Below are 19,270 nucleotides of genomic sequence, written 5' to 3'. Positions count from 1 at the left end.
ATCCAGTTCAAAGGGAGGCCCCAAGGCTTGACAGTATCACTGATGCTGTGGTATGCTTGCAGGCAGGAGCCTAGCATGGCTGCCCTCTGAGAGGCCCAACAAGTAGCTGAAGAGTAGGATGTGGATACTAGCACCCAACCAATGGACAGAAGCCAGGGATCCCTGGATGAATGGGAGGACGAGAAGCTTTAAAAAGCTGAGGAGGAGGACAGCTCCATAGGAAAACCAGCAGTCTCAACTAACCTGGATCCCGGAGATCTCTCAGACACTGAGCCACCAACCAGGCAGCATACACCAGCTGATATGAGGCCCATGACACATATACAGCAGAGGACTGCCTGGTCTGGCCTCAGTGAGAGAAGATGCACCTAACCCTCCAGACACTTGAAGCCCCAGGAAGTGGACAGGTCTTCTGGGGTGGGGCTAGGGGGTGGGACCATCCTTTTGGAGACAGGGTAGGGGGGGATAAAGTATGGGATGTGGAGCAGTCAGGGTGGCAGACTGGGAGGAGGATGAAGACTGGACTGTAAAAATGATTAAATAATAATAATAATAATAATAATTATTATTATTATTATAAAATAATGTGTTTGCTGAAAGCAGAACAGGAGTAAGGGTTGTGTATTTAAATAAGAGAAGAAACCAATTTCTGCTGATGAAATGAAAAAAAAATTAGGAGTTTTTGAGTTCCCAGAATGGGTCAGGTAGACATTGTGATATGGGCTTCCGGACAATACTTTTTTATAGTTCAGGATGATTTCTATGTGTCTCCTAAAGGTTCATATGTTGGATGGTTTGTCTTTATCATGTCAGTGTATAGGTACTGGTAACTTTGTGAACTAAGGCTTGGTGTTCGGCTATTGTCCACTCTCCTCAGGATGGGTCAAGTTAGTATATTTGAATAGGTTATATTTTAAATTGGCTGTTTTAGTATTCTGCTGTTGTATAAGACACAGTCTTATTCTGTAACCCACTGGCTTAAAATTAATAATTTGATCTTCTTGCCTCTGTTTCCCTAGTATTCTGAATGTATGTATGTATGTATGTATGTATGCATGTACTTTTGTATGTATGTCAGTAGGCAGGTATGTATATGTATGTATGTGTGTGTATGTATATATGTATGAATAAGTGTGTGAGTTTGTGTGTATGTATGTGTGTATCCCACTTGGTTCCTTAATTTAATTTTCATTGAAAACCTGAAACTATGTCATTGTCCAAATATGCCACCAGAGGGCACAGGTTTGGAATTTTCTTTTCTTACCTCGTGTCTTCTCCAAGGGATTACTGGATCTTACCGCACCTGAAAAAAATGTAATATATTGCTGTATTATCAGGGTTGAGTTCTAACTGAACTAAAATCAGGATACTCAAGTTTGTTATGGTCTTTCTGTGGGACCAGTGGCCATCCTATATGTGAGATATGATCAACTGAGATTGGGCAGTTGGGCTATGAAATCATGAAGACCACTGTGATGAAGTATGAAAACCTAGTGCCGAATATGGTGTTTTGTGTAGGACTTTACTGTATTTGATTGTAAAGAAACAGTGAAATAGTATAGTCACCCTTACTGAACTTACTTCCTTTTTAACACCATCCCAGTATCTTCCCAACTGACTTCAGTTAAAGTGTTTCATATTTATCTTGGATTTCAACTTCTTCCATAGACTATATGTAGAATTTACTTGAACTAGCCACAGTTAATTCCCTATTCCTTTGATTAACAAATTGATCCTTAATGGAGTTCTTAGGGTAGCTGTTGTGTGGGTAGTCAGGTACTTTGTGTCTTGTCAAATAGCAGGCACAGTTACTTTACAAGTGTCACTATACCTAGAAAGTGACAGAGTCAAGGCTAAACTGGAGTTTCTTAATGAACTCTGTTTCATCTACTTCTTTGTATATAGCACACAGTTTATCTCAGACGATAGTAGTTTTAATTCCACATTCTTGGCCCCATCTGCACTATATTTTGGAGTCCTTGGGAAGGGAGAAGTAGTGGTGTTTAGTGATCAGAAGAAATGACTAGTTTTCCTTTGAGCATTTTAACCTAGGCTTTGACAGCATGTTCTCAACATAGGCACAAACCACCCGATAGCACCAATTAGAAAGAATCACCAAGACTTGTCTATACACCCTCTTCTCAAAAGTAATCTCATGGCCTAACATTGACAGGAAGAATTATTTTGAATGAAGGATATATGTAGAAGCCAAAATATTATCTAAAATTTTATTCAAAGTACAAACCTTATTTCCAAGCCTTTTTTCCCACATGGCCTTTGTTTTGTGCCTCAGCTTTGTAAATGTCATCCCAGAGTTCATGGCATGGTTAATATATAACCAGGAATGGTCTAGTTTTGCAATAGAGGGCATGCTATAAAGACAGAAAGGTGTTGGTATCTGAGAGATGCAAGTGGCTTTCTGGGCATGCGCTGTAAGTAGTTTTTGTCCTTGGGAACACTGGACATTGCTACCAAGTCAGAGGTCCAAATATCTGTGCATTTGTTCAGGAGGTAAGAGTGCTCATCTGATAGCTGATCCTCTAACCAATCTTAATGGCTTTGATAGGAAGAGTACTCTGGTGATAATGTGGAGATTTGGCCTAAAAGTGAATGAAGGATGGGTGGAGAGGATAAGAGGCCATCTGTCCTGCTGGGAGCTGATAAATTCATTAGGGTCTTAAACTTAGGCAATAGAAAATGTCAATAGAGATGAAGTGAAAAGAAAAGTTTTTGGTAAGTATTCAGGCAATAACCATTGGTCATCATGACCATTAGAAGTGTAGAACGAAAACAAAGCAAGCACATTTGATATGCAATATATTGAGATATGGATTGAAAATGAAGGAGTGGGTTTGTGGAATTGAGAGAGAAGGTGTTTACATTTGGAAACATATCTCCCAATGGAGGCTGAAATATGCATGGGCAAACAGCAACTGGGTAGATGAGTAAGGATTCAATAAGACAGGAAGAATTCTATAATATAGCAGTTTATACCTAGGGAGTGGCCACTCATGAAGAAAATAAGTGTTAGAAAGGGATCTTATACTGGTCCCAGGGATCTATTCATTCTAACCACGAATATTTGAGTCTCTACAGCTAGCCCCCTGTTCCTTTGTATTGTTTCACGCTTAGAGAATTAATAATTCCAAAATGGCATGCATCCTTTTGAGGAATAGGATCTGTTAGAAGTGGGAAATGACTCTTCAGTTGGTGCTGAAATGATGAAGTCTCCAAAACAGAATGTTATGCTTTTATTTTCTGCTTGTTTGAAAAATACTCTTGTGCCTACCCTACATTTCCCAGGTTCGTGCATGCCGGCTTGTTATGTTTGTTCATGGCTTGATAAACTTATTCTTCCACCCTTACTAGACATTTCTTATAGGGGTTGTTCTCATTTTGTCATATCACAAATGTTACCTTAAGAAAACGTCTATTTAAAATGCACAGATGCACAGTACCAAACTTTTAATGCACATGTAACATAGAGGAAGTGCTTGTTCTGCCTAATGAGTCTTTGCACTCATAAAACTGCCTCTCGTTCAAATGACTAGTGATTTGTTTTCCCAGGAATTTAAATTAGTATCAGTATTTTCACATGCTGTTACTACATGATAATGAATTCATGACATCGTATTTCTGTTGCCCAGGAAAACCATTTCTCCTACTCCTTTTCCCTAGTAGAAATGTCTTTAGTGAGGAGAGAGACTACCACTCATTCCTCACTGAACATGACATCAAATACTTGCTTTAGTTTTATAAATCAAGGTAGGTGACTTACGTTTCTCTGAATCAGAGCCTGTTTTATATGACTATGCTCCCCAATGGTTATCTCACTTCATGTTTTGTAGATCATCTTCATTCCAGAATGTCAGTGTACTTCTATATGCTTCTCTTGGTATTTGGGCTTCAGGCTACGATCCATTGTGTGCCACATAACAGCCCTGAAGGCAAAATAACGACCTGTCATTTACCCCAACAAAATGCCACTCTATATAAGATGCCATCTATCAATGCTGACTTTGCATTCAGTCTCTATCGGAGGCTTTCTGTGGAGAACCCAGATTTGAACATCTTCTTCTCCCCCGTGAGCATATCTGCTGCTTTAGCCATGCTTTCTTTTGGATCTGGCTCTAGCACCCAAACGCAGATTCTGGAGGTTTTGGGGTTTAACCTCACAGATACTCCTGTCACAGAATTACAACAGAGCTTCCAGCATTTGATCTGTTCATTGAATTTCCCAAAGAATGAACTGGAATTGCAGATGGGAAATGCAGTTTTTATTGGGCAGCAGCTGAAACCACTGGAAAAATTTTTGGATGATGTCAAGACCCTCTATGAAACTGAAGTCTTTTCTACTGACTTCTCCAATGTTTCTGCAGCCCAGCATGAGATCAACAGTTATGTGGAGAAGCAAACCAAAGGGAGAATTGTAGGGTTAATTCAAGGCCTCAAACTGAACATTATCATGATTCTGGTGAACTATGTTCATTTCAAAGGTAAGGTGTCAAGTCATAAATTTCCAGGGTTCAGATAGAGAAGCAGGGAGAACTTAAGGTCTTCTTGTCACTCACACACATCATTGCCCTTCATACCACCGTGAATTTCACTATTGTCCCTATCTGTGCATTTTATTGGATCATTTCAGGATGTTACTCAGTGTATGAATCCATGAAATTTCTAGGGAGATAACACCTTTAGAGATGTTGTTGTCAATGTTATGAATATTCTGATCATATCAGGTTAAATAATTACAGTTTCCAATATATTTAATGAGATGGGAAAATGTGGTCTTGGCAAGTCATCTGAATTTCTATCTAAGCATAATGTTGCCCTTATTTCCTTGTGTACATTTGAATACTCTGAAAAATACCTTGTATTATATGTTAAGTACCTACTATGTGCTAAGATTAAGCTACAAAAAACATGCCATTGATAATTTTCAGTGCTTACCCTTACAAGCAAGACTGTCTAACTCTAAAGCCGAAGCTTATAGCAACTATCATGTGGCCTCCTTTCTGAAAGTGCTGTGCCTTGGTTCTATAGGTCACGTATTTTATGTTTGAATGAGTGTATTTTTAGAATCAGCTGCACACCTATGTATGCTTAAAATGGCAGAAGAGTGCTTTCTAATTTCGTCTATTTTTCTGGGCACTCATATGTATTTGCATGGAAGGAGATACTATTTCAGATGTATTTAGAAAGTATAGTGTTTCTAAACCTGTCTCTGAGGTTCAGCAACATTGGAAAGAACTTCTGATTTTCCTATATAGTAGCTGGATGAATATGGCAGCCCACTTTGTTTCTCTGATCCCCAGTCAAACACTTGTAGTCATTTGGAAAACTGGTTAAGAGTAGGTAGTCTTAATTATTAGCTGAATGACTAATGGCATCAAAGAAACATCTCTCCCCTTTCTGTGTTTTAAGCCCAGTGGGCAAATCCTTTTCATGTATCTAAAACAGAAGAGAGTTCTAACTTCTCAGTGGACAAGAGCACCATAGTACAAGTGCCCATGATGCACCAGCTAGAACAATACTATCATTATGTGGATGTGGAGCTGAATTGTACAGTACTTCAAATGGACTATAGTGAGAACGCCCTGGCACTTTTTGTCCTTCCGAAGGAGGGACACACAGAATGGGTGGAAGCAGCCATGTCATCTAAAACACTGAAGAAGTGGAACCATTTACTGCAGAAAGGGTAAACAATTTAGAGGGAATGTGGGCCTAAGTATGGGCTTAAAAGTAGAGGTGAGGATAAGTTAAGAAATCTAGTGGTAGGAAAATTACCTAAAAGCACCTGGCTATGGTATGATATTTGGTAAAATCTGTCCACAATATACTGTGTGTCTGACACTTTTCTGGACACATCCATAGTGTTTTATCTAAGTATATTGGGAAAACTCCAAAGCAGGTAGTACCATGGATATTTGTCAAAATAGAAATTCTGATAATTCCCCAAAGTGAGTACACTAGGAAACTGATAAATTTTAGGGACTAATTCAGACTTTGGGTTCAATTATATTTGATGTTAGGGGTGGAGTGCAGTTATTATGAACTAGAACTACAAGATAGAAAACCATGAAGTTCTTATACACCATCCTTTGATCTTGATGCTACCAGACCCCTGTCATTGCTCAATACCACAGAGCTATATTTTTATAATAATAAGGGGTCAGGATACCATATGTTGTAGCCAAATATTTTCTGAGTCTGAGACCACTTCTTCCACAATACTTTCTGTGGTTCTGGTGCCCTGTTAATGGTTGTCAATGTTCAGAGGAGTAGCAGAGTTGTTTGTGTGTGTGTGTGTGTGTGAGAGAGAGAGAGAGAGAGAGAGAGAGAGAGAGAGAGAGAGAGAGAGAGAGAGAGAGAGAGGGAGGGAGGGAGGGAGGGAGAGAGGGAGAGAGAGATAGAGGAGAGGGAGAAAGGGAGATTAGTGTGATTAGTGTGGTGACTGCTGTACTATTGCCATTTTCTTACTCCACACAGATGGGTTGAATTGTTTGTTCCAAAGTTTTCCATTTCTGCCACATATGACCTTGGAAGTACACTTCACACGATGGGTATGAGGGATGCCTTCACTGAAAGTGCTAACTTCCCTGGAATCACTGGAGACAATGGTTTAAAACTTTCCTATGTAAGTCGGTGGATTAGTTGTTATATGAGCTGGGAAGGACATGGAGTGTCAAAATGATTCACTCATCTCATTTGGTCAATAAGGCATCTCATGTCTATAGAGGCAGTGTGATTCTGTTAGATCAATATTATAACAGAGTCATTTTGAGTCAATAATTTCTGGGGTCATATTGATGGTTCAGCAGATAAGAGCACTGCTTGCTTTTTTAAAAGACCCAAGTTCAATTTCTAGCAACATCATGGCACTACATTTCTGTTTGTAACTTCAGTCTCATGGGATTTTGACACCCTCTTCTGGTCTCTGAATGTACCAGGCATGCATGTTATGTAAAGACATACATGTGGGTCAAACACCCAAATACATATACAAATGAAGAAATATAATTTCCATCTGGAACCTTTATGTATTAATATAATGGAAAGTCTTAATGATTAGAAGTGACTATTGTAAGATACAGTGCTAGAGAATGTAAGAGGGAAACCAAAGAATTGGAAGGTGACGGATAATGAGATGCTACCCAAACAAGTTGTCTTAAAATCACAGAAAAAAACATTCACCATGCTTAACAAAGTAATATTCATATTCAAGGACAGTCACTATAATATGATGTGTTTCTTTCTGTACTTTCAATTTACCCAAAAACTGTTGCCACTATTTTAGGGGACCTTCAGTGTCTGTTCTTCTTCCACAGGTTTTTCACAAGGCTGTGCTACACATTGGTGAAGAGGGAACTAAAGAAGGAGCTTCTCCTGAAGCTGGGTCTCTGGATCAGCCAGGAAGAGCTCCTCTTCATCCTGTTATCCGATTGGATAGAACATTCTTACTGATGATTTTGGAGAAAAGGACCAAAAGTGTTCTCTTTTTAGGGAAAGTTGTTAACCCAACAAAAGAGTAACTGAGTAAGAGGTCATTGACTATGTGCATATTATGATAGGAAATAAATATATAGTATACCTTAATGTACTTGCTATGAACTTGGACTTTATTTCTTTTGTGCAAGTGATAAAAGTGGACCTCCTCAGGAGTACATTGACTATGGAAGAGGCTAATCCTGTGACTAAGCATGCAGACAGTCAATGAATGATTGTTATTTAAAACTAAGAAAAGAATGATGTCAGTAAATCATTGTAAAGCTCCTAATCATTTAGCTAAGTCTAGAAATATTGTCCAGGATTACAAATGCCTTTGGATGTATCTTTTGGACAATAGTCACAATATAGGTCAAGTATTCATATTACAGTATTTCAATAGTATGACCAATGAACATCCAAATGAAGTGGCCTCACCATAACCTCTGCTTTTTATACCTGTTCAAAATAAGTCTGTGATGTTGGTTACTGCTATATTTTTTTAAATAAAGTTTCTTTTACTATAATATCAAGTCACAAACTGAGTACTTTCATCTAGGGATGTAGATTTTGTAACCTACATGTATTCAACAATAAAACAGGTGAAATAAATTTCCTCACACAAGCCCACATCATCACTAGAAGATCTTACTGTGATAAATAATAAGCTATTTATAAAGAAAGAATAATTCATTTGCATCATATACTATTATATGTATATATACATATATTATTTTTCATATTCCGTTTAAAATATCTTTCTCCTTGCTCTCATGGAAATTTTCTGGGTATCTTTTTTTGGTCTGTATTCCTTATTAAAATATAGTATTTTGTGTCACCAGAACAATCACTGCCTAGGGATGCCATACTACCTTCACCTATCAAAGTAGACTTAATCTCAATTTGATGTATTCCAGTACTTTGTGTTAGAATTTGGAACACAGATAATAACAATGAGAGTTAATTATGTAGTAGCCAAATTCTATCTCCCAATATTTCACTTATAGAAAATTAGAAACAAACATTTAAGTACTATGTAGGTATGTTTCTATATAAATATAAAGATGTGTTTGCTAAATAAATATATTTATCAGTTTTTATTCTTTTCTTAGTAGATACATTTGTAAGGAAGTGTGCATATATGTTCAATAATACTTTGGCTTTGTGGATAAGGAATTGGAACCCCAGAGATGAATAATGACTATTGTATAGGAAAAAGTTCATTCTTGACATGGTGTTTTGTTTCACTTAAGTTACATTACAATGCTGGTACTGTTACTTACACTAAAGTACATAAACTCTATAAATTCTGTTTTTCCCTGTGTTGAATATAAATGGTACTAATATCCATGGCAATAGGACCTTACCAATTCCTATGAGATGCAGTGAAAATGCAAGATACCACTCAAACAACATAGGCTACTGCCACTTCCCTTAGTTGCCTATGAGAAATGCAATGTAAGACCCCATTGCTGAAGATACTGAACACTTAAGATAACAGACACAGAGGAATTGAGCTGGAACTGACCTGAAAAATTCTCTTTGAGGACTAGCTCTCATAGTATCTGAGATGCTATGCAAGCTGCGAAGGGAGAAAGACAATAAATAGTTGTATTACTCAGTTATAATGCCTGTGACACATACCAATGACCAGCCTGGTAATGATGCAATAGTGGCACTTTCATCTTTGAAATAATCAGCAGCTGTTAAATTATATTTAAGTCCAACTCAATAGAAGGGAATTCATGCCAGATGTTGTAAACCTAGATAATCTTTCCTGGATGGAGAGGACATAGACCCAAGATGACACACTGATACCATTTTCCCTCAAACAATGTAATTTCTACCCATATTGTAATACTTATTCTAATACACATAAGTAAGTGTAGATCTGTCCCCTCAACAAAGATGTTTCTTTTAGAAAATTATGGATACTATTACAGAAACACACAAGGGATTAATATGCAGAGGAACAGTGAATGTGGGGTACTCAGACATATCTGCAACACAACCCATGAACAAAAGACTCAGCGAACATTGTGGAAAGGGGGCTGGATTGTACAAGTCGGAAGACCAGCACTTTACTTGCTGTTGGATAGTATCTTACAGACATGATAGTGATGATACACCCATGAAACCTCAACAATATGATTTTCTAACAAGAAGTGCATAATGACAACAACAATACAGTATTCCAACATGGGTGGGGGGATTTCACAAGGCATCACTCACTAATGAAGAAGTACAGTCAATGTCTATTGAGAAAGATAGGACTTATTTTCTCTAAGATGAACCTCCTGATATGTTCTTTAACACCAAGTAGTTATAAACACATGTATATTGGCAACGCTAAATGGATTCAGTAAAACAGTAGGATGTGTGTGTGTATGTGTGTGTGTGTGTTACCTTTCTGTTAACATGATAAAATATCATGGCCAGAAGCAATATTTAAATATTGGAGTTTGCATAGGAATTTCATAAAGTCATTGTCTCTAATAGATGAGTAGTACTCCATTGTGTAAATGTACCAAATATTCTGTATCTATTCATCTACTGGAGGACATCTGGGTTCTTTGCAGCTTCTGGCTATTATAAATAAGGCTGCTATGAACATTGAGGAGCATGTGTCCTTATTATATGTTGGAGCATCTTTGGAGTATATGCCCAGAAGTAGAATAGCTGTGTCTTCAGGTAGGACTATGCCCAATTTTCTGAGGAACCAACAGACTGATTTCCAGAGAGGTTGTAGCAGCTTACAACCCCACCAACAGTGGAGGAGTGTTCCTATTTCTCCACATCCTCGCCAGAATATGCTGTCCTAGGCAAATGGATGGATCTAAAGAATATCATCTCTGGTGTCTAACTTCTTGAGTTCTTTGTATACCTTGGATATTAGGCCTCTATCAGATGTGCAGTTGGTAAAGATCTTTTCCCAATCTGTTGGCTGCCATTTTGTTTTCTTGACAGTGTACTTAGCCTTACAGAAACTTTGCAATCTCATTAAGTCCAATTTGTCTATATTTGACCTTAGAGCATGAGCCATTGGTTTTCTGTTCAGGAAATTTTTTGTCCTATGTCTATGTGTTCTAAGATTTTTTCTACTTTCTCTTCTAATATTTTCAGTGCACATGGTTTAATGTGAAGATCTTTGATCCACTTGCACTTGAGCTTTGTACAAGGAGATAAGAAAGGTTCTATTTTCATTCTTCTGCATGCTGAATGCCAGTTGGACCAACACCATTTGTTGAAGAGGCTGTCCTTTTTCCATTGAATGTTTACAGCTCTTTTGTCAGAAATCAAGTGACCATATATGTGAGGGTTCATTTCTGGATCTTCTATTCTATTCCATTGATCCTTGTACCTGTCTCTGTACAAGTACCATGCAGTTTTTAGGACATTTGCCTTGTAATATAGCTTATGGTGGGGATAGCGATTCCCACAGATGTTCTCTTGTTGTTGAGGATGGATTTCACTATTCTAGGTCTTTTGTTATTCCAGATGAAATTGCACATTGCTCTTTCCAACTCTATAAAGAACTTGGTTGGAATTTTGATGGGGATTGCATTGAATCTGTAGATTGCTTTTGGTAAGATGTCCATTTTTACAATGTTGATCCTTCCAATCCATGAGCATGGGAGATCTTTCCATTTTCTGAGATCTTCCTCGAGTTCCTTTAGAGATTTGAAGTTCTTGTCATACAGGTCCTTCACTTGCTTAGTTAGAGTCACACCAAGATATTTCATATTGTTTGTGACTATTGTGAAGGGTACCTTTTCCCTAATTTCTTTCTTTGTATGTTTGTCCTTTGAGTAGAGGAAGGCTACTGATTTGTTTGAGTTAATTTTATATCCAGCCACTTTGCTGAACTTGTTTATCAGCTGTAGGAGTTCTCTGTTGGAATTTTTGGGGTCACTTAAGTACACTATCATGTCATCTGCAAATAGTGATGTTTTACTTCTTCCTTTCCAATTTGTATCTGTTTTATTTCCTTTTGCTGTCCAATTGTTCCAGCCAGGACTTCCATTACCATGTTGAATATGTATGGGGAGAGTGGGCAGCCTTCTCGAGTCCCTGATTTTAGTGGGATTGCTTCAAGTTTCCCACCATTAAGTTTGATATTGGCTGTTGGTTTGTTGTATATTGCTTTTATTATGTTTAGGTATGGGCCTTTGATTCCTGCTCTTTCCAAGACTTTTAACATGAAGGGGTGTTGAATTTTGTCAAATGCTTTCTCAGCATCTAGTGAGATGACCATGTGGTTTTCTTCTTTGAGTTTGTTTATATGGTGGATTACATTGATAGATTTCTGTATATTAAACCATCCCTGCATCCCAGGGACAAAGCCTACTTGATCATGGTGAATGATCGTTTTGATATGTTCTTGTATTCGGTTTGCAAGGATTTTGTTGAGTATTTTTGCATCAATGTTCATAAGTGAACTTGGTCTGAAATTCTCCTTTTATGGTCTTTGTGTGGTTTAGGAACGAGGGTTATTTTGGCCTCGAGAAATGATTTGGGTAGTGTTCCATCTGATTCTATTTTGTGTAATAGTTTGGAGAGTATTGGTATTAGGTCATCAATAAATGTCTGATAGAATTCTGCACTGAACCCATCTGGACCTCGGCTTTTTTTGGTTGGGAGGCTTTTGATGATTGCTTCGATTTCTTTAGGTGTTATGGGATTATTTAGATGGTTTACCTGGTCCTGATTTAACTTTAGTATCTGGACTCTGTCTAGGAATTCATTAGTCTCAACAATGTTTAAAAGTCTAATCTCTTCCAAGACTCAGTGTAATTTCTTATTTGTGACTCTCTAATTTTTACCTCCATGTCAATGTCTGGGACATTGGTTTTCAAGGACTTTGATGGTTCAGTATCTCTAGCTTTGCTGTTTTTAACATACAGCTCTCTCTTAACATGGTACTAGTCCTAATATACAGCTCTTCTTGATATATTTCTCAAGTCTCTGGCAGCTCCAACCAATTTGGACATCTAACACAACACAGTCTCCAATTTCACATCTAAATACAGTGGCTTCTCAGAGTCTTCTTATGGCAACTCAAGCACTTCCATGTGTTGACTGAACTCAGTGGCTCTCTGAAATAGTGGAAACTCTCTTTGTTCCCCTTACTTGCATCATTAAAAATCCCAAAGCATATACAATGAGGAAGATACTTCTAAGTTTGGCTGCAATCTTAGGATTAGTCTTTGCCTATTTCTACCACATCAACACATTTTGTGTATTGAAGCAATTACTTTCTAGGATTCTGCAATTTCTCAGGCTCTCTGCCTTCACAGACATTTAGTACCATTTACTTTGTTCCTTCATAGAACAGAAGAACTCTCCTTAACACTTACATTGTCTTCTGCAGCACATCCCTTTGCTGTAACATTAATCTTACCAAGTATTCTTTGTGTCTTCAAACTATATTATTTATTTATTTATTGATTGATTGATTGATTTATATTCTATTGTTTTCAGTGTAGACCTGCACAGAGTTGTAGCAATAACAATAGTGTAGATTCAATGTTACATTGACTTAAAAATTTCTTTTAAGATTGATGCCATGTAGGCTTCTGCTAGGATGGCTTATTAAGTTCAGCTTAGAACATTTAACCACCTTTCTTGTCCAAAGTTCCAGAATCTTCCACAATTTTCTATTTAAAAAAAAAACATTGTCAATGTGATGGTTAATTTTGGTTGTCAATTTGACAAACTTTGGTATAGAGAATCTTAGTTAAATAATTTCCTCCAACAGATTGCCTTGGGAGAAAGTCTTTGAGGCATTTTCATGATTGCTTATTGATATGAAACAACTCCTCCACCTCCACACTCCCATTGTAAGTAGTACTATCTATAGGCATGTGGACCTGGTAGGTAGGTGTGTGTCAGACTGGAAACAAGCCAGTCATCAGCTTTCCCCCACAATATTTGTTTTTGGTCTTGCTTGAGTTTCTGACTCAACTTTGGTTGTGACCTTAAAACAAATATAAAAATTAAATCTTACTTCCCCAAGTTGTTTTTAGGCAGTATTTTATAATAGCATCAGAAAAGCAGACTAGAAATATATACTTATCTAAAAATATAGGTGTAGAAAAGAAGATTCTGGACTTCAGAAAGAATAGGGGAGATACAAGAGAAAGTGAGTGGTGGAGAATAAAGGGTGGAATTGATGTAAATTTGGTTTTTTTGAGTGAAATTATAATCTGCTGTGAGAATGTGTATCTGAAAATTCATGGGGAAACTTTACCCATGATGCCTCAACAATATGGCTGTATAAACAAGATCTAAAAAAAAACAAGTCCCAAAAGGGACACTATTGTAGAACTGGAAAATCTCACGGGACCCTGAACTTAGACAAAGAACTACAGTCAATTAAGAAATGGTGAAAATGATAGAACTAGTCTTCTTCAGAATTGAGCCACCTAATTAGTTATCTGGTACAAAGTTATCAGCCCTGAGCCATTTATAGTGCTAACAAGAAATAGACTGAAGAGATTTCATTTATAAACATATAATATATGTTTATGTTATACATACATACATATATATGTTTGTATACCACAACTAGAAAAAGAGGCCATGAATTTTATAGGGATTGTGGGACAGAGAACATGGGAAGAGTTGTAGTAAGGAAAAGAAAGTGAGGAAAATATGTTATAATTTAAAAATATTATTCAAAAATAAAGTAAGTTAAAGTTGGTTTATTTGGATAAATGATACAGAGATGAAGACAATATGATGTGCATATAAAATGGACCATTTCTTTTGAAAATAAGGAAATCTTGTATATGTAAAACTTGAGGACATTAATCCAAATATGATAGTCATAGGTGTTCAACTCCTATATCATTCCATCTGTAGGTGGCAGGTAGATTAGTCATACTTATAAAAACAGAAAGTAGGATGAACATTGCTATAGGGAGCAGAAAGTAGTGAGTGGTTATTCAATGCATATAATGCTTGAATTATATGGAAGTCTTTAAAACAGTGTACTTATTAATACTGTGATATAATCTTAATATTTTTGATGGTAGATATCATCTTTAATTTTTTAATCATTAAATAAGTATTGCAAAGTGTTCAGTGCTGAATCACTTGCCTAGTATAGGTAAAACACTGGGTTAAATCCCCAACACTGAAAAAGTTAAACCACAAACAAATAAAATTTAAAATTATTGATATTATATAGCATTATAATAATTATAACAATAATATATGAATTTGTATATAAACAAGAAGCTCTTGCTACATGTATAAAGAAGTTGAGGTGATTATAACAAAATACCATTGAATAGATGGCTATAAATAACAGATATTAATTGATTAATTATAATTAATTTTAACATTTTTATTTATTTACATACAAATGTTGCCCCCCCCCTTCTTGGTCACTTCTTTTAGAGTTCTTCAACCCCTCTCCTCTGCCATTTACTTCTCAGAGGATGCTCTCTACCATCCCACTCCCTATCTCCTACACTTGACCCGTACCCCTACCCTCCACTGCTACCCTTCCACTACCACTTCCATCCCTGTTCACCTCAGCCACCCATCTACTCTCACCTCCATTCCCACCCTAGGCATCCACCTTTCCTGGCACATCAACTCTCAAGAGGATTAGGCTCATCCACTCCCACTAAGACTAGACAAGGCAGTCTTCTGCTACATATGTTCCAGTGGCCATGGTCCAGACCATGCTTGTTCTTTGGTCATTGGCTTAGTCTCTAGGAGCTTCCAGGTGTCAGGGTTAATTGATATTTTACTTGATAGTTATCCTTGATACTTCCTATGGGATTGCCATTCCCTTCAGCTCCTTTAGTCTCCCTTTAAATCTTCCATAGGGGTCCCAGTCCTCAGTCCAATGATTGGATGCTGCTGATAGAGCCTCTCAGAGGATAGCTATGGTAGGCTCCTGTCGGCAAGCACAGCATAGCCTCAGTAATAGTGTCAAGGTTTGGTGTCTGCTTATGGGATGGATCCCAAGATGGCCTTTTCTTCAGCCTCTGAACCATTTTAGTTCCTGTATTTCTTTTAGACAGAAACAGTTCTGGGTCAAAAAATTTTAAGGTAGGTTGGTGACCCCCATCCCTCCACTAGGAACCTGCCTATCTACTGAAGGTAGAACCTGAAGAGACCACCTCTAGAAATTTCTTTCTCACATTTCTGTAGGCTTGGAGTCCAAGATCAGAATATCAATGTGTTCAGATCTGGTGAGGATTGGTTTCTAGCTTGCTGAATGTCCATTTTCTTATTCTAAGTTAAACATAATTTACATGCTGGAACATAAACTAAACACTGCTCACATTTGGTTTTTAAATTAATAGTAATCTTCATAAATGTTCGGCTCTAATGACCTATTTAACTTCTAAGAAAATCTATCTCTTAACAGTATCACCCTGGGAAATAAAATTTTAAAACACAGATATTAGTAATTGTGTGTGATATTTTGATTACTGTAGCAAGTATATTGGCTATGAAAAGCTGTACATTTTAAAAGTAACAATACAGCTGTTACTATTGTAGTGTGGGTCTATCTCTTCATGGAAGGCCATATTCTAAAACTTAGGAGTCCTGTTAGTGGACAACTTGGAAGTTTAGTTCTTTCAAGGGCTATCTTACTTTCAGAACTATATTTTCTTTATGTTTTAAAACTGTATTTGTATATGTATGTATGTATGTATGTATGTATGTATCTACCTACCTATCTTTAGTGTATATGTGTGCATGAACCTATAACAGTGCATGACAGAACCATATCCATAAGAAATGCTTATTTTGAGCAAATATTTCTTCTTATATCTATTTCCCACCAAAATTTGGCAGGAGATTATCAAATCACTTTGAGTGTCAAAAATGCTGCTAAAATCTGTTGTGTAACACAGTATATTGCCTTTTCTTATTATTGGGGTCAATAACCCTTGTCTCCACGAAATAATGGAGAGTGTGACTCCTGTTGTTAATAGCTGATTTCATTTAAGCTTCATCCCCACCTAAGTTCTTGTGCTTTGCCTCTAAGATAGCAGATAAGAAAGACAATATCTTATTTATTTTGGCATTATGAAAGGTTTATACCACATGAGCCCTTCTCTATATATATACATACTCAGAGACACTCCATCCAAATAACAATTAAAGCACACAATTGGGTAATTTTCCCACTGTCTTAAGATATATTGGTCTTCTTTCTGTTTCTCTGATAAAACACCCTGTGCCTATGTGTTCCCAGCTCTTCCCCACTTTCTCTTCTGTTAGTTTCAGTGTATCTGGTTTTATGTGGAGGTCTTATGTCCACTTGGACTTGAGCTTTGTAGAAGTGGATAAGAAAGGATTGATTTGCATTCTTCTACATGCTTATCACCAGTTGAAGAAGCGCCATTTGTTGAAAATGTTGTCTTTTTTTTTTTTACTTGTTTTAGCTCCTTTGTCAAAGATCAAGTGACCATAGGTGTGTGGGTTCATTTCTTGGCCTTCAGTTCTATTCCACTGACCTACCTACCTGACTCTGTACTAATACCATACAAATTTTTATCACTATTGCTCTGTAATACAGCTTGATATCAGGGATGGTGATTCTTCCAGAAGTTTTCTTGTTGAGAATAGTTTACACTATCCTGGGTTTATTGTTATTTCAAATGAATTTGCAAATTGATCTTTCTAATTCTATGAAGAATTGAGTTGGAATTTTGATGGGGATTGCATTGAATCTGTAGATTGCTTTTGGCAAGATGACCATTTTTACTATGTTGATCTTTACAGTCTATGAACATGGGAGATATTTCCATCTTTGAATTTTCAATCTCCTTATTCAGAGACTTGAAGTTTTTAAGGACACTGTCACAAGGACAAAATGACAGCCAACCAAGTAGGAAAGGATCTTTACCAATCCTACATCTGATAGATGGCTAATATCCAATATAAGCAAAGAACTCAAGAAGTTAGACTCTAGAGCATTAAATAATTCTATTAAAAATTGGGGTACAGAACTAAACAAAGAATTCTCAACTGAGGAATATCAAATGGACTAGAAGCACCTAAAGAAATGTTCAACATCCCTACTCATCAGGGAAGTGCAAATCAGAACAACAACCCGGAGATTCCAACTCACACCAGTCAGAATGGCTAAGATCAAAACTCAGGTGACAGCACATGGCTGGCAAGGATGCAGAGAAAGAGGAACACTCCTCCACTGCTGGTGGGGTTGTAAGCTGGTACAACTGCTCTGGAAATCAGTCTGGCGATTCCTCAAAAAATTGCACATAGTGCTACCTGAAGACCCTGCCATTCCATTTCTGGGTGTATACTCTAAATATTCTCCAACATATCACAAGGACATATGCCCAACCATGTTTATAACAGTCTTATTTATAATAGCCCAAAGCTTGAAAGAACCCAGATACACTTCAACAATAAAATGCATACAGAAAGCGTGGTACATTTACACAATGAAGTACTAATCAACTATAGAAAAAAATGACTTCATGGAATTCCTAGGTAAATGGATGGTCCTAGAGACTATAATCCTGAGTGAGGTAACCCAGTAACAAAAGAACACACATGCTATGTACTCATTGAGAAGTGGATATTAGCTGGAAAAGCTCTGAATACCCAAGGAACAGTTCACAGGCCTTATTAAGCACAAAAAAAACAAGGAAGGCCAGAATGTGGATGCCTCAGTCCTTCTTAGAAGGGAGAATAAAGCACTCACAGGAGAAAATGCAAGGACAAATCGAGTAGCAGGAATTGAAAAAAAGATCATTCAGAGACTGCCTCACACGGAGATCCACCCCATATGCAGCCACCAAACTCAAGCACTATTGCGATACCAAGAAGTGCTTACTGTCAGGAGCCAGATATGGATGCCTCCTCAGAGCCTTATACAGATAGAGTTATACCAGCGTTATACAGATAGAGTTGAGGATGCTTGCTGCTAACCAATGGACTGAACACATGTGGTCCCCGATGAAGGAGCTAGAGAAAGGACTGAAGGAGCTGAAAAGGTTTGCAACCCCATGGGAAGAACAACATTATCAACCAACCAAACCCTCCAGAACTCTCAGGGACAAACACACCAACCAATGAACACACATGGAGAGACCCATGGCTCCAGTTGCATATGTAGCAGAAGATAGCATTGTCTGGCACCAATGGGAAGAGAGGCCTTTGGTCCAGTGAAGCTGTGTTTTTCCAGTGTAGGGGAATACCAAGGCGCTTAGGTGGAGAGGGTGTTGGGAGAGGGTACACCTTCATGAAAACAAGTGGAGGGGGAGGATTGAGGGGAGTGGGGTGAAAAGGGATAACATTTAAAATGTAGACACAGAGAATATTCAATAATTTTTCAAGGAAGGAAAGTATTTATTTTGGCTTATGGTTTGAGAGGCTCTAGTATATGTTCACGTCACCCAATTGCTTTGAGCTCTTATTGACACAGTATCACATATCATGTCACCAAGCTGCCATAAATAATGCCTTAACAAGCATTCATATAACTCATTTAGTGAATAAATATATGTGTAACTCATCTGAATGCAGAGACTATGGAGGCATACATAAGACATACACAGGGTCAAGCCAGACACTGTCTTAGCACGTATAAGAATATGGGCTTCAACTCCTAACCAAGAAGCTATTGAAATTGATATCCACTGACAAATGAAAAATTGTTTTGCTATAATGGGATGTCACTGGTTATATCAGTCACATTTGCTCAGGAACACCTGGCCAAGAGAAAGACAGACAAACATGTTTTGTGGATTTTTTTCTTCATTTTATTATAATTTTCTTTCTT

The 19,270-nt window shown here is 37.4% G+C and overlaps 1 protein-coding gene across 1 annotated transcript; it reads left to right on the top strand.

Moving 5' to 3' along the window:
- Positions 1 to 3,865: 3,865 nt before the first annotated feature.
- On the top strand, positions 3,866 to 7,532 carry SERPINA7 (serpin family A member 7; the record flags this gene model as incomplete). Its single annotated transcript, XM_080910158.1, has 4 exons — positions 3,866 to 4,501; positions 5,430 to 5,698; positions 6,490 to 6,637; positions 7,329 to 7,532. 4 exons carry the CDS (start codon positions 3,866 to 3,868, stop codon positions 7,530 to 7,532), a joined length of 1,257 nt encoding a protein of 418 aa, XP_080766284.1.
- Positions 7,533 to 19,270: the final 11,738 nt, after the last annotated feature.

This window comes from Micromys minutus (genome assembly GCF_963924665.1).
Source record: "Micromys minutus genome assembly, chromosome: X".
NCBI classification, from domain to species: Eukaryota; Metazoa; Chordata; class Mammalia; order Rodentia; family Muridae; genus Micromys; species Micromys minutus.
Note: the sequence above shows the minus strand (reverse complement) of the source record. Positions and strands in the feature narration are given on the sequence as shown.